The sequence below is a fragment of the Chrysemys picta genome, chromosome 3, assembly GCF_011386835.1.
Source record: "Chrysemys picta bellii isolate R12L10 chromosome 3, ASM1138683v2, whole genome shotgun sequence".
NCBI lineage: Eukaryota > Metazoa > Chordata > Testudines > Emydidae > Chrysemys > Chrysemys picta.
Window position 1 is genome coordinate 123283917 of NC_088793.1, and position 25452 is coordinate 123309368.

A 25452-nucleotide genomic window follows, 5' to 3' on the forward strand; every position below is an offset into this window, starting at 1 on the left:
CCCCCCTTCCCCGTCCCTCTTCAGGGACCCTTCTCACGAGCAACTTCTTATACAGGAAGTTTCCACGCTCCTTGCTATGGGGGCCATAGAGGAGGTTCCAGTGGAGTTAAGGGGCAGGGGATTCTATTCCCGTTACTTCCTCATTCCCAAGTCCAAAGGAGGTCTGCGACCCATCTTGGACTTGCGCGGACTCAACAAATTCGTAGTAAAGTTGAAGTTCCGCATGGTCTCTTTGGGGGCCATTATCCCTTCCCTCGATCCTGGAGACTGGTTCGCCGCCCTCGACATGAAAGATGCATACTTTCACATAGCAATTTACCCGCCTCACAGACGCTTCCTGCGGTTCGTGGTAAGCAAGGTGCACTACCAATTTGCAGTCCTTCCCTTCGGCCTATCCTCGGCCCCAAGGGTGTTCACGAAATGTATGGCTGTCGTGGCAGCGTACCTTCGTCGGCAAGGGATACAGGTGTTCCCGTACCTAGACGACTGGCTGGTACGCGGTCGCACCAAAGAACAAGTTCGAGATCACGTCCACATAATAGTGCACACATTCAACAAGTTGGGTATCCTACTCAACAAGGACAAATCCACTCTAGAACCTACCCAGAGAATAGAATTCATCGGCGCGGTTCTAGACTCCAGACGTGCACAAGCCATCCTGCCAGACAATCGCTTTTGCACCATCACGAGCCTCATTCAAGGACTCAAGGCCTTCCCAACTACCACGGTGAGGTCGTGCCTCACCCTGCTGGGTCACATGGCTTCCTGCACGTACGTAACCAGGCATGCCAGACTTCGGCTTCGCCCACTCCAGACCTGGGTGTCATCAAGATACCGCCCACATCGGGACAGCCTGAACATGGTGGTCACGGTCCCGAACTCGGTCCTGACCTCCCTCACATGGTGGCTAGACCACAAGGTGATTTGCGAGGGGATGCCGTTTCACGCCCCACAACCCTCTCTGCACCTGGTCACAGACGCTTCATCCCTGGGTTGGGGCGCCCATCTCAACGAACACCATACCCAGGGCCTGTGGACTGCACCCCAGATAGCCCTGCACATCAATGTTCGGGAACTGATGGCGGTGCGCCTGGCGTGCCAGGCATTTCTCAATCTCCTACGTGGCCGCTGTGTGTTAGTTCTCATCGACAACACCACCGCCATGTTTTACATCAACAAGCAAGGAGGAGCACGTTCGTCAATGCTATGCCAAGAGGCCATTCGCCTGTGGGACTTCTGCATCGCCCACTCAATCCATCTCACAGCATCGTTCCTCCCTGGAGTCCAGAACACTCTGGCGGACCGACTCAGCAGGTCCTTTCAAACACACGAGTGGTCTATCCGTCCGGACATCATACATTCCGTTTTCCAGAAGTGGGGGTTTCCCCAGATAGACCTGTTTGCATCTCGAGACAACAGGAAGTGCCACGTGTTCTGCTCCCTGCAAGGTCGAGCTCCGGGCTCCCTCTCGGATGCGTTTCTCCTTCCCTGGAAAGACCACCTGTTTTATGCCTTCCCTCCGTTTCCTCTGGTCCACAAGGTACTGCTCAAATTGCGCAGAGACCAGGCACAGGTGATTCTGATCGCCCCAGCGTGGCCGAGACAACATTGGTACACCACGCTGTTGGAGCTCTCGGTTCAGACACCGATCCCACTTCCATTATGCCCGGATCTCATCTCTCAGGACCACGGTCGCCTGCGTCACCCCGACCTGCAATCACTCCACCTCACGGCGTGGCTGCTCCATGGTTCACCCAGGCAGAGCAACAATGCTCGCACTCGGTCCAACAGATTCTGCTGAGCAGTAGGAAGCCTTCAACACGGACCACATACTTGGCCAAGTGGAAGCGGTTCTCCTGTTGGTGCGAACAACGAGCCACGTCCCCGTTGCAGGCACCTATTCCTCTCATTTTGGAATATCTCCTCTCCCTAAAACAGCAGGGGTTGGCGATATCTTCAATTAGAGTTCACCTGGCCGCTATATCGGCCTTTCACCCAGGGGAACTCGCATCCTCGGTATTCTCTAACCCGATGGTCGTTAGATTCCTCAAGGGCTTAGACCGGACGTACCCACAACAACGTCAGCCCGTTCCGACGTGGGACCTCAACCTGGTTCTCTCCAAGCTCACAGGTCCTCCATTCGAGCCACTGGCCACCTGTTCACTTCTGTACCTATCCTGGAAGACAGCCTTCCTCGTAGCCATCACCTCAGCAAGGCGCGTTTCTGAACTCAGGGCGCTTACATCCGAGCCCCCTTACACGGTTTTCCATAAGGATAAAGTGCAGCTTCGTCCACATCCTGCCTTTCTCCCTAAGGTGGTTTCTCCTTTTCATATCAACCAGGATATATTTCTCCCGGTCTTTCATCCTAAACCACATGCTACTCGCCAGGATCAACGTTTGCATTCTCTGGACGTACGCAGGGCCCTGGCCTTCTATATTGACCGCACAAGGCACTTTAGAAAGACGACGCAACTCTTCGTTGCAGTGGCCGACCGAATGAAAGGCTCACCGGTCTCCTCACAACGCCTATCCTCCTGGATTACGTCTTGCATCCGGACTTGCTATGACCTGGCAGGTGTCTCAACACCGCACCTCACCGCTCACTCCACGAGGGCCCAAGCTTCCTCGACTGCTTTCCTGGCGCAAGTTCCGATCCAGGACATCTGTAGAGCGGCGGTTTGGTCATCAGTCCACACGTTTACAGCTCACTATGCACTAGTGCAGCAGTCCAGGGACGATGCTGCCTTCGGATCAGCGGTTTTGCACACAGCAATGTCTCACTCCGACCCCACCACCTAAGTTGGGCTTGGGAGTCACCTAATGGAATGGATATGAGCAAGCACTCGAAGAAGAAAAGACGGTTACTCACCGTTGTAACTGTTGTTCTTCGAGATGTGTTGCTCATATCCATTCCAAACCCGCCCCCCGTCCCCACTGTCGGAGTAGCCGGCAAGAAGGAACTGAGGGGGCGCCGGGTCGGCTGGGGTATATATTCAGCGCCATGAAGGCGCCACTCTAGGGGGCTCCACAGCCGACCCGCCGGTGTTGCTAGGGTAAAAATCTTCCGACGATCGTGCACGCGGCGCGCACACACCTAATGGAATGGATATGAGCAACACATCTCGAAGAACAACAGTTACAACGGTGAGTAACCGTCTTTTATATAGTCTTGAACTCTCTAACAGTTGCATCAAATTATTTTGTTAATAAACTTCAAAAAAAAAGTTTGTCAACACACTCTTCATGGTATTATAGGTATATTTAGATATGATTATGAATATGCAGACTTCCTCTTGACTTTGTGTCTTCATAATTTGCTAAATAGGCTCACTCTTTGCATTTGGAATAAAATATTTATAGTGATTATTTATTTCCTTAAATCAGCATGAAATATATACCAAAAATTTTGGAATTCCTGTAGGTAGACATGCTCCTTTCCTTTCTAAGTTCACAAAATATGAATGGAATTATTGCCATTTTGTAACAGAGTTATGAACAGTAGTTACTGGAAATATGCAATAATGGTTCATCTTAATTAATTACCTACCTGCCCCAAATGGACAAGTTAAGAAGAAAGGAAATAGAAAAAGGTGCCTTTCCTTACCGTGAACTCTTCCCAAGTTTTTAAAAAGTCACTGGCAATTTTGGATGCCTCCATTTTTGGACACCTAACATGAGTCACTTTAAAGAGGCTTGGTTTTGAGTGTAGAGGAGCAATGCTTTCTGAAAAACAGGCTCCTTTAAAATGACTCTAAGTTGGGCACCCCAGTATTAAAGCACCCAGAGTCACTAATACTTTTTAAAATATTAACCTAAATGTCTGCAAACATATATTTGTATAGGTGACTTTTTTAAAAATTCCCCAAATACAAATTTAGCCAACTTTTCCGGAGGATAAAATATGTTCATGCTGGCACTTTAGATTGCCAATTTTCCATCCAGCTTTAAATCCCTGAGAGTGCATCATGTGTAGTAGTAATTGTAACATTGTTAAATTATATAGTGGTGACCTGGCATGGTATTATAACCAAGCATACACATCTTTTTAATTTCCAATAAATGTTATTTTGCTATCTGGATAGTGGAATGTAAGTTAAGAAAATAGCAGTATGTGGCATTAATATTGGGAAATTTGTTATTGCAAATTTGGGGGAGGGATAACTCAGTGGTTTGAGCATTGGCCTGCTAAACCCAGGGTTGTGAGTTCAATCCTTGAGGGGGCCACTTAGGGATCTGGGGCAAAATCAGTACTTGGTCCTGCTAGTGAAGGCAGGGGGGCGACTCGATGACCTTTCAAGGTCCCTTCCAGTTCTAGGAGATGGGATATCTCCATTAAAAACAAAAACAAATTAGACAAAAGTACTACTTTTGCTTAGCAAGTGAAAAGTGAACTTAAATCAGTACCTTGCTGCTGGTCTAAAGGTACTCAAGGAAAGATGCTAGAGCTATTATGTGATAACTTTATTGTAAATGTTTTAACACATTGGAAACTATACTGAATGTATTAAAGGCTTCTTCAGGATATCAAAATACAACTTTTGAGAATAAAACACATGAAACAATACCAGTTTTACTTACTGCTTTTGAGGTATACAAAGTATCGAAACTCAGTTCTCTTTTTCCTTCATTTACTTTTTAATGAGAATAATTGACAATATTATTGTTGACAATGGGATACATATTGGGGGCCGGGGGGGGGGTCTAGACTCTGAGCCAAATTCCAACAGTAACATAAATGGTGTAAATAACACAGGTGTACCTTAACCAGAAAATGTGTGTATGTGGCAATAAAATGTAATTTACACCTATTCATCATTTAGTGAGTGCACAAAATGAGCTCAATTTAAAATGATTAGGTATTCTGTGGGAACCAAATTCCAGATCTAGTATAAACAGGTATACTTTTTATTTGAGATCAATAAAAGTATTGTATCCTTTTTTGCCATGGCTGATGTTGGTCGTGGAGTTTTGGGTTTGGTGCTTGAATTAAGGCCTTGACCCAGCAAAACAATTTGCATTGACTTTAGTGGGATTACTCACATACTTAAAGTTAAGTATGTGTTTAAATGTTTTGCAGGACAGGCCTAATTTGGAGGAGGTGAGGCTGTTTTATTATTATACAATCTCTTGTTAGTTACTTTCTAGTACATTCATCTTCCTGACCCCAAGCAAGTAAATTGCACAGGTTTGGAATTCATTAGGAATACAAAATGATTACAAGTTATATTACTTTGCTACTTATTTTTGTTTTGTGACCAGTTTGCATGAGCATTTATATCACTGCTGAATTTCAGGGAACTTGCACCATCTTACCTGCAAGCTTTATTTGGCTGAATTTGGCCTATTTTAGTTCAGAATTTGAAGCTGTTTGTGGACGTGAATGTTGACTTTCAACAGTTGTAGACTTAATGTTCAGAATAGCGGCCCAAATTATTTCTTTTTATGTAATATTCAATATCTGGCATAATAAAAACACATTAATTTAAGCCCCAATTATTTAATATTTGCATTTTCTTTCATTTAGTCCACCAACCAAATATCTTCTACAAGTATTTAGAAGTTAATACTTCTTCATTTAAAATCTTAAATTCGCCTTTCAAACACAGATTTAAACTTTAGCTCTGTTTTGGTAATTTTTTACTTTTCTTTTATTCACTTTTATATGACGTTCATCCAGTACCAATTATTGGAGGTCTACTTACAATTTTAATACTTTCAGATCCATGGAGGTTAATAATACACTAATATTCCCATAAGGCTTATGTGTAATATAAATAAGTATTTCCATCCATTCAAACTCAGAGAAATGTCTTTTTTCTCTCTCAAGTCCTAGGCGCAGATTTGGCTCATAAAATAAAATGTTAGTCTAACTTTCTTTCCTACTTTTCATACGCAGGCAGAGGGGGAAGACAGCCTTAAAAAGATGCAACTAATGGAACTTGCAATTCTGAATGGCACCTACAGAGACGCCAACATCAAATCACGTAAGCATGACAAAATTCTAGGGGCCAGTAGGAGAGCAGACTCCACAGGGGTTTTGTTTCCCAACCTTTCTCCTTTTGGCAAATGCACAGTTGCATATCTGTTGACGAGATTGAGACAGTGTGGTTAGTACTGCTGCAAATTCAAGATATTTTGATTTTTTTTTTCCTGTCAGTATGTCTGAATTGAAATTTTTTTTTTAAATAATAAGTATTTATTTTTTAACTCTGATCAAAGTTGAGCCCTAAAAGCAAGCTTTTTAGGCTATGTCTACCCTTAAAACGCTACTGTAGCATAGCTGTTCCACTGTAGCAATTCAGTATAGACACGTACTACAGTGACGGGATGGGTTCTCCCATCGCTACAGGTATTCCATATCCCTGAGAGGTGGTAGCTAGGTTCACAGAAGAATTCTTCCGTCAGCCTGGCACTGACTTCATTGAGGGTTAGATTGGCTTAATGATGTCTGTCAGGGGTGTGGATTTTTCAGACCCACAAAGAGAGAGAGAGCTATATTGATGTGACTTTTCAGTGTAGACCAGCTCTTTTATGTTTTGTAAACTATAGAAGCTGTGGTATTCCTCATAATTTTGTTTATTTCTTGCCATGTGTAAAAGAGGATAGATTCCTTTTCACCTTTTTTAGAGAGATTTAAGGGAATGTAACAGTTGTTCAAGATAACATGAATAACATTTTCTGTATTATATTCCTTCCTGTCATCTTGCTTGCATGTTTCCCCAATGTTATGTTTTTCCAGTGATTCATTAACTGATTTCACATGCAAGTTCACAGAGATCAGTGATGTAATGAGCCCGTTTGTAACAATTCTTCTTCCATTAGATTGATTTGAGCATGCATGTATGTACAGTTTTATACTTGAAGCTGAATGGCATGCACTTGGTTATCAGAGTACATGTGACATGTGCCTGCTATTCTTTATGGTATAAACTCTTTTCTCCAGGATAGAACGTAAAAGCTTGTTAATGAAAATTCAAATTTTAAAATCATTCTCAAACCTTTACTCTCGCTGATACAGGTGTCAAATGTAAGCACAGTCATGTCAACTTTTTCATTAAGGGCATACTGATATTACCAAAAGTTGTCCTTCTACATGTGCACTTCTATTACAGTTTATAGTAAATGGTGGTTATATGCAAAACAAACAAATGAGAGAGATCATGCCAATTAGGTTTAGCTACTTTAACATCTTCAGATGAGATCTGATAACAGTAACCTGAAGAGAGAGAAGAATTGGATTTGTGCCTTTTTTTCTGCTTTCTGATTTAAAAAAAAAAAAAAACTTTAAAGGCTTGGGGTGGGAGAGGGACCTGCTTTTTGTTCCTCTTTAAAATCTGTCAGGAATGTCAAATCTTCCTTTACTGGAAGCCTGTCTTGAAGGACCCAGATTTTGTGGAGGTGAATGCTTTCCATAATCAAAGGAGCAGAGTAGTTGCTCTTTAACAAAAGAGCTTTTCTTCCTACTGCTTATTCTGGCATTAATTTGTCTTAATAAAAACAAAGTACAGTTTTGAAAATCGTGAATAAAAAACGGGCCCTATCACTCAGGTTTCAGTCACTTGATATCTGTGGACCGCAGGCTTTTTCAAAACATAAACTTACACAGGTTTAACAAAGTTTAGTTAACACACGTGCACTGAAATAAGGCCTAGTCTAGTCACAAAGGTTGTATTGATTTAATTATAAAGGTATAATTAACGCAATATGACTCCCCAAGGTCTTGTCTAAACTTAAAACTTTCTCCAGCATGGCTATATTTATCAGATGTTTGGGAGGGGGGAGGAGACCACACCCCTCTCCAACACTGCTATGGGTACAAAACCCCAGGTAGATGCAACTGTGTTGACGTAAGAGTGCTTCAGTCAGCATAGCTAATGTTGTTCGGGGAGGCTTTGGTCCTTCACTGGCAGAAAAAGTTTCTGTTGTACATTGTGTCTGCAATGAAATTTGAAAATACAAGACACACAGAATTGGAGGTTTTCATATTTCATTTCAAATCTACAAACTGGCCAGCATACATACATTCGGTAGTGTAGACATAACCCTAGTGGAGTGGCAATTTTACAAAAATGAAAGTGCTTATACCAATATGGCTTATTTTTGTTTGGGAAGGGAATAAGCTATACTGGTATAACAATGTTCGCACTAGGGGTATGTCTACACTGCCCAGGTTACAGCGTGGCCACAGCAGCGCTGTGATGTGGGCAGTGTAGACATGCTTTATCGCCGGGGGAGAGCTCTCCCAGCGATTTAAAAAAAAAAAAAAAAAAAACCACACACGCACACAGCTTTGTTGCCGGGAGCACGGCTCACAGCGATAAAGCACTGTCTTTACTGGTGCTTTTCAGTGCTAAAACTTTTGTCGCTCAGGGGTGTGTTTTTTCACACCCCTGAACAACAAAAGTTTTAGCGCTGAAAGTGGCAGTGTAGACACCGCCTCGGTTTTTATTGGAATAAGCTGGCAAAACAAAACACAAAATCACACTCCCAACCAACATAGTTAGTTATACTGTGTGTAGACCAGGCTTAAATTGGATTCATTTCGCACCTTGTATTATTTTGGTTTGAATTTTTTAATAAACCAGCCATTAAACCAGTTGCTTAGTTAAACTGATGCAGTCCCTTTCTGGACATTCTTATATTGGATTGAGTGGATTACTTCATTTGACCTTAAGCCTGTTTCTAACTGACTTAATGTAAACCAAAATAAGAATGCCCATGCAGCAGTTTAACTAGAGCTTGTTCAAATTTTCAATTTTTTCATCTGAACAATTTCTGGCATTTTTTAATTTTGAATAGATACTTTGAACTGTAACTTATTTTTTCTTTTCATTTTGACATATCAAAAGCCTGAAAATCCAGAATCAAAAATAGAAAACAGAATTTTTTCAGTTTCCAGGGGAAAAAAAATGTAAGACTACATGAAATACAATTTTTATTTCATTTCAAAAGCTTCCACAGAAAACCTGAAAAATTTCTGTCAAAAGAATTCTAAAAGGCATTTTTCCAATGAATTTTTTTCCGGGAAAATTTTGGATTTTCCAACCACCTGTAGGTTTAACTAAATCATGTAAAAAGCATTCTTTAAGTCAAACCACTGTAATTCTGCATTTACACAAGCCCATAAAGTCTAAGTTTGAGGGTTGACCCCACGAGAGGTGTTAAAACTTGTCTGGATTGGGTGCTAAAATATTTTAAACAGCATTTAATTAAAATGTGCTAGCTCCATTTTTTTTTAAGTACATTTTTCCTAACCTACACTTCCAGGACGCAGTGTCAAAAACGCATGAATTTCTAATTTAAAATGGAAGTAGGAAAAAAAATATTATTTTTGAGAATGGGGGAGGGGGAAGGAAGAATATCATCTTTTTGGACCTATTTCATTCATCACAAAGAAGCAAAAAAGGACACCCACAATTACTAGGACACCTTTAACCCCAATGATCATGGGAGGTTTTATGTATTTTGAAATAGAATTTTAATAAAAAACAAAAGTATTATGAAACCTTTTTTCATTTTGTATAAAAGGTCTGCATAACTGACTATCTGTGGATTCTATAGTTGCAGTATATTTTACATTCCATGTACGATTACAACAGTATTTTCCGTATATCTCCTGCATGCGTCTCAGTCTCATGCAGTCTTGAAAGCATAGGTAAAAGAAACATGGTTTAAATTGAGCTTTCGTGCTATGTAACCTGTTTAGAAGTCTACTTCACTGTTTTATAAAGGCTTTTTTTATTTTGCATGTTCATACTTAAGCACACTGAGAAATGGAAAGCTGTTTGCATTTGAATGGTGTGCTTTGGCACTGTGTGATCAGCGCATGTACTAATGATTTCCTTTTATTTTTCTTCTTTCCTACTTTTTCCCCTTTTTTCCATTCTTTTCACGTTTTGTACTGCTATCTCCATACTTCCTTCTAAATTTCTTTGCTTACTGTAGCAGCCCTTGCCTTTTCTCTTGCAGCGACAGCCCAGGCTCCAAGGATTATTACTGGGCCTGCGCCTGTTCTCCCCCCAGCTGCCCTGCGTACTCCTACGCCAGCTGGCCCTACCATAATGCCTTTGATCAGACAGATACAGACCGCTGTCATGCCAAACGGAACTCCTCATCCAACTGCTGCAATAGTTCCTCAAGGACCTGAAGCTGGTTTAATTTACACACCCTATGAGTATCCCTATACACTGGCACCAGCGACATCAATTCTTGAGTATCCTATTGAACCTAGTGGCGTATTAGGTAAGTTTCTCTACTAAGATGATTAACTGAATTGTAGATCATTTTCTAAGGCTGCTTTATTGTGTTTTTTACTATTGTATGAGAGTCAGTGGTTCATTGAAACTTTGTTTTTGAAAGAGAGCTCTGACCCTATTTTGTTTCATTTAAAGACTCAGAAATTGCCCAGTAAAAAGTGCATTGAATAAGTGCAGCTCTAAAATTGTTTTATATAGATTGCTAAATTCATATGTCTTTAAAATGTCAATATTTATTTTGGAGCATTTTTAATTTTTTGAAAACAAAATTGTGTGTTTATTTTAATCAAATTGTAGTACATTTAAGTTTTTTGTAGTGCTATCAAATGAAAACATCTTTTAGACAAGAATAAAAGCAAATAGGAATTGAAATGCATAGTTAATATAAATACTGTCCCAAATGGAAAACTTGAATGCACTTTCCTAAAATGTAAACAATAATATTTAAAAGGGATCATTTTTAATTTTGCACAATATTTTGTGGCATCAAACAAATCTTGAAAAAAAACTAAAAATATAGTTTCCATTGATAGATCTGATGAATTAATCTAGTGGCAAGAACCTATGAATCTGTCTTTAAGCAGAAAACAAAATAATAGTTTCAGTAAGTAAACTTAGGTCTTTTAAGATGTGGCTGGAGAACAGTGCAATTAGAAACATTACTGACATCTTTTTTATAGAGTTGACTGAAATGCCAATCATATCTGGTATTTCAGTCCATTGACTTGCTAAATCAAGGCTAGAATACATCTGCTGTTTATAATCCAGTTAACCAGTCAATATAAAACAAACTGTTTCAATGCAATTTCTCTCCTCCTTACTCCCTCCAGAATTTGAATAATCTTTACTCTCTGGTTCTTTTACTAAATTGTATATGACCTTGGTGCTGCATGATTTTGTTGACTTATAGGACTTTGATCTTTAAAGTTTGTTCAGCAGCAGTTATTGATTTACACAAATTCTAAAAGTCTCTAATGAACATTGGACATTAAGATTCAAAGTCAATATCTTGCTGAAAGAAATACAAAAAGCCAATGCTCAATTAAGTGAATACTAGCTGCTCTATGTATGTGTGTGTGTGCATCTGTCTTTACATGTTCCTTTTGGCATTGTGGATAGGAAAATGTACTTTTTTGTATTTAGTCATTTATTTTCAATTTTAGCACTAGTCATTTTTAAAACATTTAATTGGTCAAAAGAATGAAGTCAAGAATAGCGTATTGCTATTGCATAGTCTCTGAAATAGCCAAAAAATTATGATAGATAAATTAGTAACAATGTAACTTTATACCTTTCTGGTAATATTTTCCTTTTTATTAATAATTTTTCCTGCAACCCTGTGCATGTTGTTTTTCCACCTAGGAGTCCTCTGTGCTGGCACTTACAGGGTCTATTGAGGTAGTTTCACTGTGGTAGGGATCATTGTAGCCACCGGCTGAGTCCAGTACCAAATCTCATTACCATTTGATGTAGTTGAGCAGTAAAGAAATAATGATTAAATGTGTTACGGCATGGTAATAACTTAATACAATGCAGAGAGTTTTTATGAATTTCAGGCAAGATTTTTATATAAAAAGAGTGGGGAAGGGGAGAATTACTAAAAAATGTATCAGAATCCTTCCTGCACAGTCCGTGTTGCTTAGAGCACAAAAAAACTAATGTAGATAAGGTAGAGCTATCTAAGCAAATGTCCTTTTGGCTGACCACTGAGGATGAGTTTTCACTAAAGAACTTCAATTATAATACAAAGTAACCTGGGCAATCTAGAATTACTGATTCTAATACATGCTCTATCATTTGAGCAATGAAATTTAAAATAATTTGTGCATTGCTGACAGAACTGATAGATTTGAAATGGTTTATTGTTGAGTTTTACCTTGTAACATATTTATGTATTTTTTGCCCATTTTTATGGTGAACTATTTAGGTATCTTAAAGCAGTTCCCTTAAAATTTACAAATGGGTGTTGGTGGTGGTGGTTATGGGAAAGTCGGTATCAGTGTCAAATCTTAGTTGGCGACTAATTTTTAATTCCCTTCCTTTTATCTGTAGGTATGGCTTTCCCAACGAAAGGCTAAGAATTCAAGAACGGTCTTAACTGAACCCTCATCAGATCTGAATTTAACAAATGCTTAGTTTCAGCAGTCTTGAAAAAAAGTAGCCTAGCAGTCAGTGACTTACTTGCACTTTTTTTGCACATAGATATAAAATAAAATAGTGCTATTAATTTGGTTTAGTCTCTATTATTACAAAGTAGCTGTAATTTATGAGTGTATAGTAGTATACTGACTGCTAAGTGTTCTATACTGTTTGCTTTACTAATCACCTAATTCATTGCAGTTCATACTTTATTGACTTAAAGTTTAAAACCACATCTGTAGGCATGAAGAATTGCTTTAAAACTTTTTTTAATGGTAGAAACTGGAAGTGGTCTGAAGGGTAGCAAATAATTGTCAGTATTAAAAATGGCATTATTTAAAGTAGTGCTGCTGCAAAAAAGGCACTTCAGTGAATATGTGACTAGTAAAGCTTAAATGTTCTTGGATCTAATAGATTTCATGAAATACTGTAATGTTGGGATTGAAAATGAGTGGATTAAACAGGTTAAGGCCAGGATGTTTGAAATAAATGCAATATTAATCTGCACAGATATACTTCATATATTAAAGTTAAGATTTGAAACTACTGTGCCTTAACTTGTTGCTTTCTTAAAATGAATTTTGTAGTAAATGATCACTTAAATCCATTTTGCTAAACCTGCTGTTAATGTTTGTCTTTGAATGTTTTCTAACTTTGTCTTGGTAATTGCAATTTAACTAGGTGCGGTGGCTACTAAAGTTCGAAGGCACGATATGCGTGTCCATCCTTACCAAAGGATTGTGACCGCAGACCGAGGTTAGTTTAGTTCTGCAGTTCTTTTTTATAAGAAATGCTTTGAGTGTACATGAAATTTGCAACACCACAGCTGGTTAACCAAATACCATATTTTGACCCACTCATTAATATTAATTTTCTCAAAAATCTAAATAGTCACTATTTTACAGCTTTGGAAACGCTTGCAATTTTAAAGACCTTGTGTAAACTTCTTTAGGTTTCCCATCTATTAAAATATATAAATTATGTGATATGTTTAAAATGCTATAACTGATTTCCTTTATAAGAACTATAGAAGATTCAGCTTCATCAGGAAATAAGAGTTTAGTGCTACATTAATTGGTTTTCCCTTCAAACTTGCTCTTTTAATTGGTGTGGAAATATCAGATTGGTGTTGCAAAAATAAAATGAATGGATGGGTGCTTAATGAGAAGGAAGTAAAGGAATAAAATGCCTCCTGTCTGGAGAAAACTGAAGATTTAGGTTCCGTTTTTCTAATAAACTGTTTGAGCCACTGTACTGTATAACTCTAAAGAAGATTCATGTTCTCAGATATCTAACTTAATTCAACAAAATAAGGACTGTGAAGATAATACTTCAAAAGTTTGTTGGGTTTGAGTCAGTAAAGGCAATATTCTTTTATGTTCTTTTGCCAAAATGGATTTCTTGGTATTTGTCATTTGCTGCTAAAATACATTGTCTGAAGAAGAAGCAACTTTTGAAGTCCCGTTGGTGAGATGACATCCAGTATTTGGACATCTCTCTTAACTAACCAATGAATGGAAAATAAATCTTCATTTTTCTCCTGTTCATCAAATGTAACTTACCATCTGTGTATGCCCTTGGACCCTTGAATGAATTACTTAAGCTTATTAAGAAAAGTGATGTTTTCGGTTTATTGACATTGGGCTGTTCATTGACTAGGAAGCAGTGCAGGTGGAGAACTGGAACACCCAACCCCTTATCCCAGCTCTGCCAGTGACTCCTTGTGTGAATCACTTAACCTTTCTGTGTATGTTTTTCCCATCTATAAAATAAGGATGATACTTCCTTAGCTCATGGGGTGTTGTGGGGATTAATGTATGTTCAATGCTTTTGAAGATGCGAAATGTTTTGAAATTGCTGAGTATTATTATTCTAAGGACCTATTCTCAGCAGAATAGGATATCCACAGGCTTCCTTGATTTGATATACTTAAAGCCAAATTCAGGGGACAGGCATGTCTACTCCTAATACAGAATTTAGCCTACACTCCACCTCTCTCCTTCTGTTGATTTGTTAAGATCTGTGTCAGATTACCATATATAAGGAGGACACCATGGACACCAATACCAGAGAGAGGGGCTCTCTAAGATATTTATTATATTTTATGTAGCGCCTTTACCTTTTAATGCTTTATAAAAGGCACAAGCTGATATATAAAATCTATACAGTTACCTGAAAAAATTCTTTTCCCCTTATATCCCATCACAGTGGTTACAGTCTGCTGGGTTGTTCGTATTCTTTGTTGAAAGATGGGCAGCAGGGCATTTCTATACAAGGCCCATGTCTCTAGAATCTGCTCCTACTGATGGTCTCTCAGAGCCCAGATTTGGTGTCCTTCATGCCACAGTTGAAAAGCTTATTTGTTTAGGCAGGTATTTCCCTGGAACAGCTGGTGACCAAATCATTGTAGCAGGGCATGGAATTTTTTTAATCTATTGGTTACTTTATTTGAATAGACCAATGTAGTATTTACTAATTTTGTTGTTTTTAATTCGTGTCAGCTGTTCAGCTGCCTTGGCAATGGTTGCAACTATAAATCATTGAACTGAAAATAATAAATATTGGAATCATCTCACCTTCTACTGAAACACAGACACTTCTTTGATGGTAAATTGTCCATATGTATAGCTCTTCAAAGTTAATTTGTATGTTTTTAAAAAAAGAATACACAGAGCTATTCTCTCATGGAGACCATACATGGTTCTGTGACCTGTATATTTTTTTACATTAAAACGATGCTGATAATTTCTGATGAATAGAGTTCTAAATTACCCGTAGCAACTTACATTACAAACCATAGGTTGCGCAAAGATATTTTTAAAGACTGTACTTCATTTTATTACAAATTTTAAAAAGCAGACTATCAGTGCACACTCTTTAGAGATTTAGAAGAGGGGTATGTTTTGGAAAGAATACCTTTTGGCATAGTACAAACATTTTACATAGAGGAGGTTAATGTGAGTTTTAAAATTTTGCTGTAAAATTAAAATACCAAAAATTGATCAACACTTGCCATGTGCACCTTCTGTGCAATTCATGACACACATTTTGATTAATTTACCATTATTGGTATTGAAAAAGCAATGTCAGCAAACCGAAATATTAATTTTTTCAACCTGAAAGCATTTTAAACAGTTGTTAAATATCACTAAAATAAGTATGCATTCATTGGGTCTAAGATTACAAAAAACTTTTAAACTGGTTCTCATATAGTACTACTGTATTCACCCTTTGAGTATGTTTTTGTTTTTTGCATAGTTTTTTAGATATAAGCACTGCATTTCAAACAAGAGCCCCCAAACATGTAAATGTGTTATTCTTATAACCAAGCATTTAGAATTGGTGAAGGGTTGATAAGTATAGTTCATTTCTACTAAGAATAAGATCCCGCTCTATAAATAATCCAAAACTGAATTTGATTCATATAATAGAGAGACTGACTGATTTAATTGTAATAAACTGTAAATGGTGTTGCACAGTTGACAAACCTGTGTGTACTGTAGAAGGCCGGGGACTTGGCAGAGGATGTATCACAGGTGTTCTGGTATCTTAAAAAGGTAGCTTACTTTGATTATATACTCCACAAGAAATGTTAATGCTGATAATTTTTCTGAATGTTTTTATCAAAACCAATTGTCACATAATTTATATATAAAATTTTAATACCATTTTAATCAAAATTGCAATCAGTATCAAAAATGCTTTAAGATTCTGTGTTTTTCGTATACCTGTAAAGTGGTGAGATTGTGCCACATTAAATATTTATTTTTTATTTTTTTTTTTGCTTATATTTGCAACAGCAGTTTTAATTTAAACAAAATCCCACTTAGCAGAATTTTGAAGAAGTTCAGGGAACATGTGGTCTCATTTAAGTTACAGTAGTAATTTTTAGTGTTTATAAACTGTATCCTAAATGATAGGCCATAGAAACCATTTTTATTATGTGAAGGTAAATCAACCCATGATATAGATCATTTAAAAATATGCTATCTGTGAACATTACACCTACTGGATTTCATTTTATGAAATGGCACAAATCTGACTTTGCACTGAATACCTTTCTCACTTTCATCTCCTCTGCCTTAGTCAGAATGGCAACAGTACAAAAACTCTATCAAACCTCAGAATTTATTAGATATGATTAAGCTGTTGAACAAGTCTTAAAAATTGTACTACTGTTAAGTGGACCAAGTTTGGTGAAGGAGAATGTGAGAGAGAATGATTAAAGAAGGATCAGCTCAAGAACATTGGGAATGATAACTTTCCACTTGAGAACTTTTTTATGTTTTACTGTAATTTTTTTGTTTTTGTTTGTTTGTGGTTTTTTGTTTTTTGCAAAAGAAAATAGTATTTACAGGTGGCTTCTTTTAAAATATAAAAATATAAAGCAGGAATGTATATGAAATGTCAGATTTTATTGTATTTGCAGAGTATTAGCTTTGAAAATGAATAAAGAAAGCTGTCTGTAGTTTTAAAATGCCTTATTAGTATCAATTAGATACTTTCTCTATTTTTTGATGTACTTAGAGCTTTTGAAGTATAGAATTTAAAATGGCAAGACTTTTACAGTGTTTACATGCAAGTGCATTTTAAAAGTGTCCTATGTGTAAAATAGTATTTTCAACAGGAAAATGCTGGCTAAAGTAATAGGCTTAGCCTTTACCTGGTTTCCATGATGATGCCTACACTGCTAGACTACAGTTTAGTATTGCTTTGTATCATGAGGCCAAGAAATTCCATGTTGTTTGTAAATAGAATAATTGAAAAGCAATAAAAAATTTATTGAACAAAAGAAACCTTGTTTGGCCCATAGTTTATGTTAAACCAAATTGTTTATGAAAATTCAGATTCATTTCTTTTAACAAACAGTTATTAATAATCACATCCATCATTAATAGTTGCTTTAATGCTTGCACCTGGGAAAATACTAATGCTTAATAGCAGTCAGATACTGATTCTTTGCGCTGACTGTTTCAAAATTCTTTTACCAAGTGCCAAAAACTGTTCATTGTTTTTGTTTTCCAGTTTCCTTCATCGACTGCTACTAACCATTAGTTGTTAGTTGTATTTTATTTCTATTTTTTCCTGTTAACCAGTTTTGTGGGAGTGGGCTTCTCCTTCACATGTTCAAATCATGATACAAGGCTGTCATGATTTTATTGCATTCTGTAGATGGTGTCAATCAGTGCGTCAGAATTAAACATGCTTGTTTTTTTATTAGTTGTGATTAGTTTTCATGTTGTCATTAAGCCGTCACTAGCTGAAACTAATCTCTTCTCTATCTTTTCTTTCTCTTTTTTGTTTTTTTTATTTTGATTTTTTGTTTTTGTTTTGTTTTGTTTTTGTTTCTAACCACCCAGCCGCCACCGGCAACTAACCTATGACCTTCTGACCTCTGAACTCTTCACCCAATGATGACCTGACCATGCCTGCCTGCTGATCAGTTAACTGGTAATCGCCTTTGCTTGCCTGTCTTCAGTGCAGCGAGCTGAGGCACTTGTCCGTTCGTCTTACCATCTAACAAAAAAGACAAAGAAATTATTGTCCTCCAACTCAGCTTTTTTTTCCTGTTTGGGTGAAAGTGGTTCTAGAACCTGCACTGAATAGTAGTAAAGCAATAAGGTCCAATTCATCCCTCAGCACTGATCATCCTTTAGTGTCCCACCCTAAACGAACGGTAAGAAGGCCTCACTTAAGTGATGGAGACAGATGTCCCTTAACTACCCGATGACAGAGGCAGTTACTGTGAGCGACTTCTAGGAATCTTTTTCTTCTCATAATGAAGTCAAAGCTCTCTTTGAATGTACTGTGTGATGATGCATCATGCATGAACCTTTGGTCAGGGATGTCATTGGTGAAGGGATTCCAAAAAGTATTCAAAATTTGACTTGCTGTTTAGTCACTACCAGTGCCCTCAAAGGGCAAAAGTTGCAGCCTTTTTTCTATTGCCTGCCAAATTGGATGTTTTAAAAGAACGTGTGCCATGAAAGATAGATTTCAGTGAATTTTCAGAACTATGTTAATGCAAAGAACAAAACAGCAACACTATGAAAGCAAAATCTGAGTTAAGATTACTTTAACCATATTTAAACTTTCTTAAAAGATTACATGAGAACAAGGTACATGCATTATGTGTCACATTACTGGGCAAACTGTTCAAATATTTTTTTTAAACCTCCCTGTATAGAAAAATTTCATTAAGGATGTAAAAGCCATGCTTGCCTATTTGCTGTATACATGTAATGAAATTGTAGATAAAGTGTAGTGCATTGAAACAAAATGAACAAAAAAGTAGATACTTTTACTATACAAGGGTGCTGGTGCAGAAAAAATATATTTTTGGAAATGTAGCATTTTATACTTTCAAGTGTTATAAAAAAAAGAAAAAAAGAACAAAGAAACAACCCTTTATTTCATTAAATGATTTTTTCTGGTGGTTGTCAAGAAACAAAAGACCAAAAGAGCCTTTTTGTCTTTCTTTTTTATTTTTTAAGTATTGGAATAAGTCTAAAGAAAAGGAAGTGCCTTATTTTCTTCATGGTCATTTAGTCAAATGTCTCATATAATCAGCTCCTCCCTCAGACAACAAGTTAATGCATGCCACTTAGTCGCCCAGTATGTGAAAAGAAGCTGGGAAAGGAAGACAAATGAGTTGACAGTTTGAAATAACTGATTTTTGCCATAGTAGCATGATGCAACTTTGCCAAATCTTATAATGTGAAACGTTTGATAATTTTTCTATCAAATGCTGGCCCCCATTAGTCTTGCAACATTTTCACCATCTCAAACCATAGTTAACATATTTTGTTTCATGTACTTGCTCAATCTAAACCAAAGGGTTCTGACTCATTCTAAATCAGCATTAGCTGACACATGTTTATAGGGCAGCAAGTGCTCCATTTTGTTCAGGGGATGGCGTGGAGTTGTCTTGATTTGAAATATTGACAAGTATAGCAGACCTTGTACTTGTCCACAGAATAAAGTTTGGTGGATAATGAAATTGAACATGTTTAACTAATTTTAAGTCTGACCTAAGCATGTTCCAGTATTTTGTAAGCAGCTCCCACAGTGTCAAATAGTGTATAAGATATTCAATTCTCATAATATTGATTGTTGCTTTTTATTCAAAAGAAAAGCAGGAAAGATTCATCGACTAACTATTTAAAAATTCATCTATAGTTCAGTATTATCTTTTAGCGCCACATGAAATTCATGTAGCTAGACCAGCATAAGAGCTGAGAAGCTTTTTTGAATAGTGTTGAATTCTGAAAATATTGAGCAAGTATCAATTTGCTAATGGCTCAGTATTAGACTTGGCAAATATCAGGTGATGATTTATTTCCCCTCTTGTCAACTTATTCTCCTCCTGCAAACCTTCATAGCTTCCAAATCAAAGGTCAATAGTAAGCTAAGAAAGAGGGCTTACGGTTTAAGCACCTGTTTGGTGACCTCATCTAGCATCTTGTCTCACCTGGAAACAATTATCCGTTTATTTACTATGCAATAGACATTCATCCTTTTGTATTCAGCTAGCTTTTGTTTATCGTGCCACCAGCTTTGTCTTCCTGTTACACATACAGTTGTTTTGACTTAATTTACAGTATATATGCTGTGCCATTTTGATTTTTGTTTGTTTGGTTGAATAAACCTGCGACACTCAAACATTTGAGAAGAGATTTGCTAAAACAATACCAGTATTTGATCCAGATTCATCTCAACTATGATAAACCTGGACATTTTTAGATGTTTATCAAATGGGGGAAAGTTACGTGTATGAAATAGAAGTGTGACATGTAATAGTAATGTTTGCTCTGAATGAACAAACTTTTGAAAACATAGTTGACAAAATTTTGGATCAACTTAAAAAAAAGCATGACTTTTGAAATCTCTGAATGCCTTGGTTCTCAGTATTATAATTCTTTATTGAATTTTTCTTTATTAAAATATGTAGTTTTAAGACTTCTTTCTGACAGTATTATGTAATTTTTTAGAGTGGGTAGATGGGAGTGTCGCTTGTATGTAACAGTACAGATGACATGTATTTGTCTATTCTTTATTATCTTAGTAGTTTCATGCTGTGTATGTATCATAACCAACCTATTGCCTATGAGAAACATGTAAGATAATGTATTTACAGCCATTGTTACAAGTTTATAATGTATTTTTCTATCTTGTTTTATATGTATGTTATATAAAACATTCAATTTTTTTCCTGATTGAGAAAAAAAGGATACAAAAATGCAAAACCCACAATTTTGATAACTGAAAATTGCCAATTGTTTTGCAGTACTTTATTATATTGGGAGTGTTGTCTTTCTTGGGCTTTTAGTTAGCTACTGGATGAATACATTAGACATATTTGGGTTTTAGTTGGGTTTTTACATAGCTTGCATTTTAATTCTTTGGTTCTTTGCTGTTTCTATTAACCCATAGCATTATTTTAATAAATGTTATAATACCAACCTACTAACTCTGGACTATGTCTGTTTATTAACCATTACATGTTTAATTAAAATAAACAAACAAAGACGGAAGAATGTAAAGTCTTGAGTTACTGGACTAACCCTGAAGAACGTGACCACAGATAACACATGACTTGTATTTATGTTGTTTGTCGGCTGACATTCTGCACACTACTATTAAATTGGCTTTTGGTCATTCTGGCCTTTGCCTTGGGGGGGGGTAGGTGGAGTAGAGATGGGAACAAAGTAGCATTATTTGAAGCATTCTTCTTGTAGTCTTGCCACTTGCCTTTCAGCATCTGCATTACTAATTCCACACGTTACTTTTTCTTTCTCTAAAATAATCACTGTCAGCTCACAGCAAAAGAGCAAAGATGCCAGTATATTGGTAAATCATGTGATGGTGTACCCAGAGAAACCAGTTTGATTCTTTGTTGAACCATTTTGATGTCACAGTAAATCTCATTGAAATTTGCCATTCTTTATTTAAAGCACCTGATTCAGTGTCACATCTTGTGATTCTCTTCTATTTTGTATAAGCACACATTATTACTGGACTATATTTTTTGTGTATCTGAAGCAAGGAACTGGCTTTTTTTCTAGGATGTCACAAAGATTTTCCTACAGCTTGCTTTATTTCCTACTTGACATACTATTTATGTAAATTTTTTTTGTACGTCTGTAGTCTGTCATTATCACCTAGCTCAGGGGAGTACAACTTCTGAAAAGCCAAAGATCAAGCTGGATCATTTCCTAATGACTACAGAAAGTACAAAATACTAAACCTGTGGCACTATATTACTGAGAAATAGCCATTTCAAATACCAAGGCTCTTTACCTGTGATCTCTATCCCTGTGGATGACCGTAGCAACACGAATGCAGGGCATGTAAATGGTGGAAACACGGTAGTAAATATGTTTTTGTTTTTGAGCTTCGATGCAAATGACTTTTACAGAGAAACTTCATATTTAAAATTTTCTATTATTTGAAGTTTTGTTTGTAGCCTGGTTAGGCCTACCAGATTTTTGCTTAAATGTACAGTAATTACCAGCTATTCCCTTCGGAGACCCTTGATGCACATCACTTATTTCCCTGATATTGACAGTTTACTTTTCTGTGAACTAGCAATCTACTTGCCTGGGAATAAAAATTCAGATGAGAAATCGGCATCTGTTCAAAACTGGGTTTTTTCCATTTGTTGTCATAAGCTTTAATTTACAGATTTCAGAATCCTTGTAATAACGTTTTTATTTTAAAAAGTGGAAAGTTCTCCCAATTTTTTTAAGTTAATTTTATGTAGAGAAATTGGGCTGAGCACTAATTAATAAGTAGTTTGTGCATTAATTTGTTAGGCGTGTTGATATACAACTAGATTTTTTAAATACCCATTTAAACATCTAGTTTAATTTACAGAACTGTACAGATGCAACTGTAAAATAGAGAAAATTGATACGTCTAGAACAAGTTACACATGTACAAAAAAAGTTTTTTGGGGGGGCCATTTCACTGCTTATACTATGAATGTATTGCTATCCAAAAATTCAATGAGACAGTGTAAAAAGAAAATAACTCATAGTGGATAAAATCAGAACCTTATGATTCAAGTAATGTGACATTACAACTATGAATTTGGAGTTATATAGAAAATGCTCAAAACGTTTGAGACAGGACAAGTGTTTAAACTTTGAGATGTCTACAAATTTGATTAAAACTTCCTGGGTGGAACTAGACATTGTTACGGTTTTTGGATAGCAAAATATCTTTGTTCTAGGGGCAATTAGTTGGATGCTTACGATACAACTTTATGATCTTCATTATCTTTTATTATCCATGAACTACTGTCATAGTTTGCCCACAGTGGGCATTTTCATCTTATTGTCAATTATACATAGTAATGAACATTTGCCCAGAAGAGAAGTGGGTTATTGTTGTTTTTTAAACTGAAGGAAAACAATAAGCCTTAAAAGCAAAATAACTCTTTTTTTACACAAATTAATGTTACTATTGAACATAAGTGCAGGTCTCAATGTCCATAGCTAAGTGCTTAACTAAAAATCTTGTCAACTATAAAAAGGCAACAATTTAAGATGAATTTCTGGCGCTTGAGCTTGATAACTTCAGTGTTACTCTATTGTTAAAGTTTTTTGTGTTTTTAATTCTGGAAGGGTAAAATGTCTTTCAGATTTTATAAAAGGCATGTATTCAAGCAAACCTACAGCACTGCAGTTCCTTCCAGCAAAATGGAGTCAATTTAAATAAGTATTTTTATTTACATTTAATTTACATTTTTATGCAAATATAAACAGAAGTACAACAAAACCCTTTTAAATAAATACTGGATGAAGCAATATTCTTTTAAAAAAGCACTTCAGAAAATCAGCCTCTTGGAGAATAATCTTACTGTGCATCAAACCAAAATACGTTTCATAGAGAGTCCCCAAAGACTTTAAGTATCTTTTGTGCAGATATTTAACCACTTTTAGATTACTAATCAGTATTTACTAATATACTATTTGAACAGATCTTTTAACAAGTTTGTGTAAAAATCCACTTATACATAATATAACAAGCTAAAATTGCTTTATTTCCAGTCACACCCTTTAATCTATGGGGACCACTGAAAAGTTTTCTGCACTGCAAAATGCTGTAGGAAATGCACACTAAAGTATGTTGCTATCCAATAAAAAAGAATGCAGAAAAATATAACTCTTTTTGAAACTTTTTTATGTATCTGGATAATTAAACGGGCACTCTAAATGGCACATTACACAATAAAGTCCTTGTAACACTTTTTACAAACATTCCTGAAGTGCAAGTGTGTAATTGTACTTGGAATGCCTAGTTTATTTTTAATAGATCTTTGATATAGAGAGATGTTTTGTGAAATATATTAATGGTATACTGTTTTTTCAACTAAGCATATGAACCATTACACTGACATGGTAATCAATGTTGAATCAAACTGGTTAACTTAAGCACATTGGTCTCCTTCCTATGTGCCTGCTTACTGATTGCAGATGGTATAGTTCCGCATTGGAGGTGGGTGTCATGCGCAGCAGATGGTTACTTGCTCTATTAGCTTCTTGGTGCCAGCAGTTTGGGTGTCCGTTGTTGACAACAGACTGCACTGGGAGAAATTTGACTCCCAGGGCGAAAATTAATTTGCATCTAAAAAACTATTAGAGAAGAGTTAATAGAATATATATCCTTTTTGACTTCTATTGTGGCAGTTTGTGTGAAACATTTAAGGTTTTGTTTGTACAAAATAATGTATTTTGAGGGGGGGAAATAGACATTGCCAAAACACATGTAAATAAAAACACCAAGTATGACTGTACATGATGTGCAATAAAATAACTGGAAAAAGTGCATGTACTTTATCAAAAGCCGATTGGAAGCTATCAATGCTGCAACTATAGTTTTATTTTCTGAAAAGTCACATTTTATTCTGTATTTAAACAGCAGAATAAAGAATCTGCATTTTTCACACTTTACTGTTCATTAATGCCTTTAGCAATGTTATGAGAGATGTTGCTTTTTGAAGTGATTTAAAATTTTGTCATGATCTGACTACCTGGATATCACCTTTTACTGAAGAATTGCTGTTGTATTGCTTTGGGTACAATTAGAGACTAGAAAAAGTTGAGTACACATTCATACATACAGTATACATACAGCACCTCAGCCAAATTTGGATTTGCAAGCACACTAAAATTGAGCAACTTGGACTCTACAAAATTATGAAAAGACTATAGTTGCTTGAGTATCATAATTACCAGACTGTTAGTCAATATAAAAGGAGCCAGACCAGTATTATTTTAACTCAAGCCACTATGAAGTTCTAGCTCTTTACAATAGCCACATACACTTAAATGAATGATTTATCACTTTGGCATCTGCAAAGTGGATTTCTCACCAAAAAATGATCTGTCTTAATATTTTTCACTGAATACATTTATGCAATTCTCTGGATTTAGTATGACATCATTTGAGTACTGTGTAAAATATGTACAATTGTGTAAAAGGAAAAGCTGGTTCAGCACAACACACAGGGCTTGTCTACACTTAAAATGCTAGAGCAGCACAGCTGCACCACACTGCTGCGCATCTGTCATGCTTCAATGTAGACACTACCTATGCCAACAGGAGGGGTTCTCGCATCTGCAGGCAATCCACCTCCAAGAGAGGCGGTAGCTAGGTCGATAGAAGAATTCTTCCATTGACTTAGTGGTGTCTACAGTGAGGGATAGGGTAACTCAACTACTCCACCCAGGTATGGATATTTCACACCCCTGAGGGTTGTAATTAAGCCGACTTAATTTTCTAGGGTAGACCCAATCACAATGGGTGAAATTCTGTGCTGCGTCTCCAAGAGGGGCAGTATGAACTCACAGCTAAGATGGACGAGGGGGACAAAGGCACCCACCTTTGTGCCCTGTGGATCCCAGGCTGTTCCAGGATCTGGAAAAGACCCTGCCATAATTAAGATAGACCTGGGGTCATCTCTTAATTATTGCAGTCTCCCCAAGCTATCTGGAATCCCTGCAATGCTGCAGCCTTGTCCCCTACCCTAAGTCTGTGAGGCAGCTTT

At 36.9% G+C, this 25452-nt stretch overlaps 1 protein-coding gene across 1 annotated transcript in view; it reads left to right on the top strand.

Moving 5' to 3' along the window:
* QKI (QKI, KH domain containing RNA binding) overlaps positions 1-20868 on the top strand; it is a 305977-nt gene extending 285109 nt beyond the window's left edge. The window contains 4 exon segments of the mRNA XM_065590404.1: positions 5900-5987; positions 9949-10245; positions 13080-13154; positions 17759-20868. Of these exon segments, the coding sequence (XP_065446476.1) occupies positions 5900-5987; positions 9949-10245; positions 13080-13154; positions 17759-17775 (477 nt within the window). The 3' untranslated portion in view covers positions 17776-20868.
* The last annotated feature ends 4584 nt before the right edge of the window (positions 20869-25452 follow it).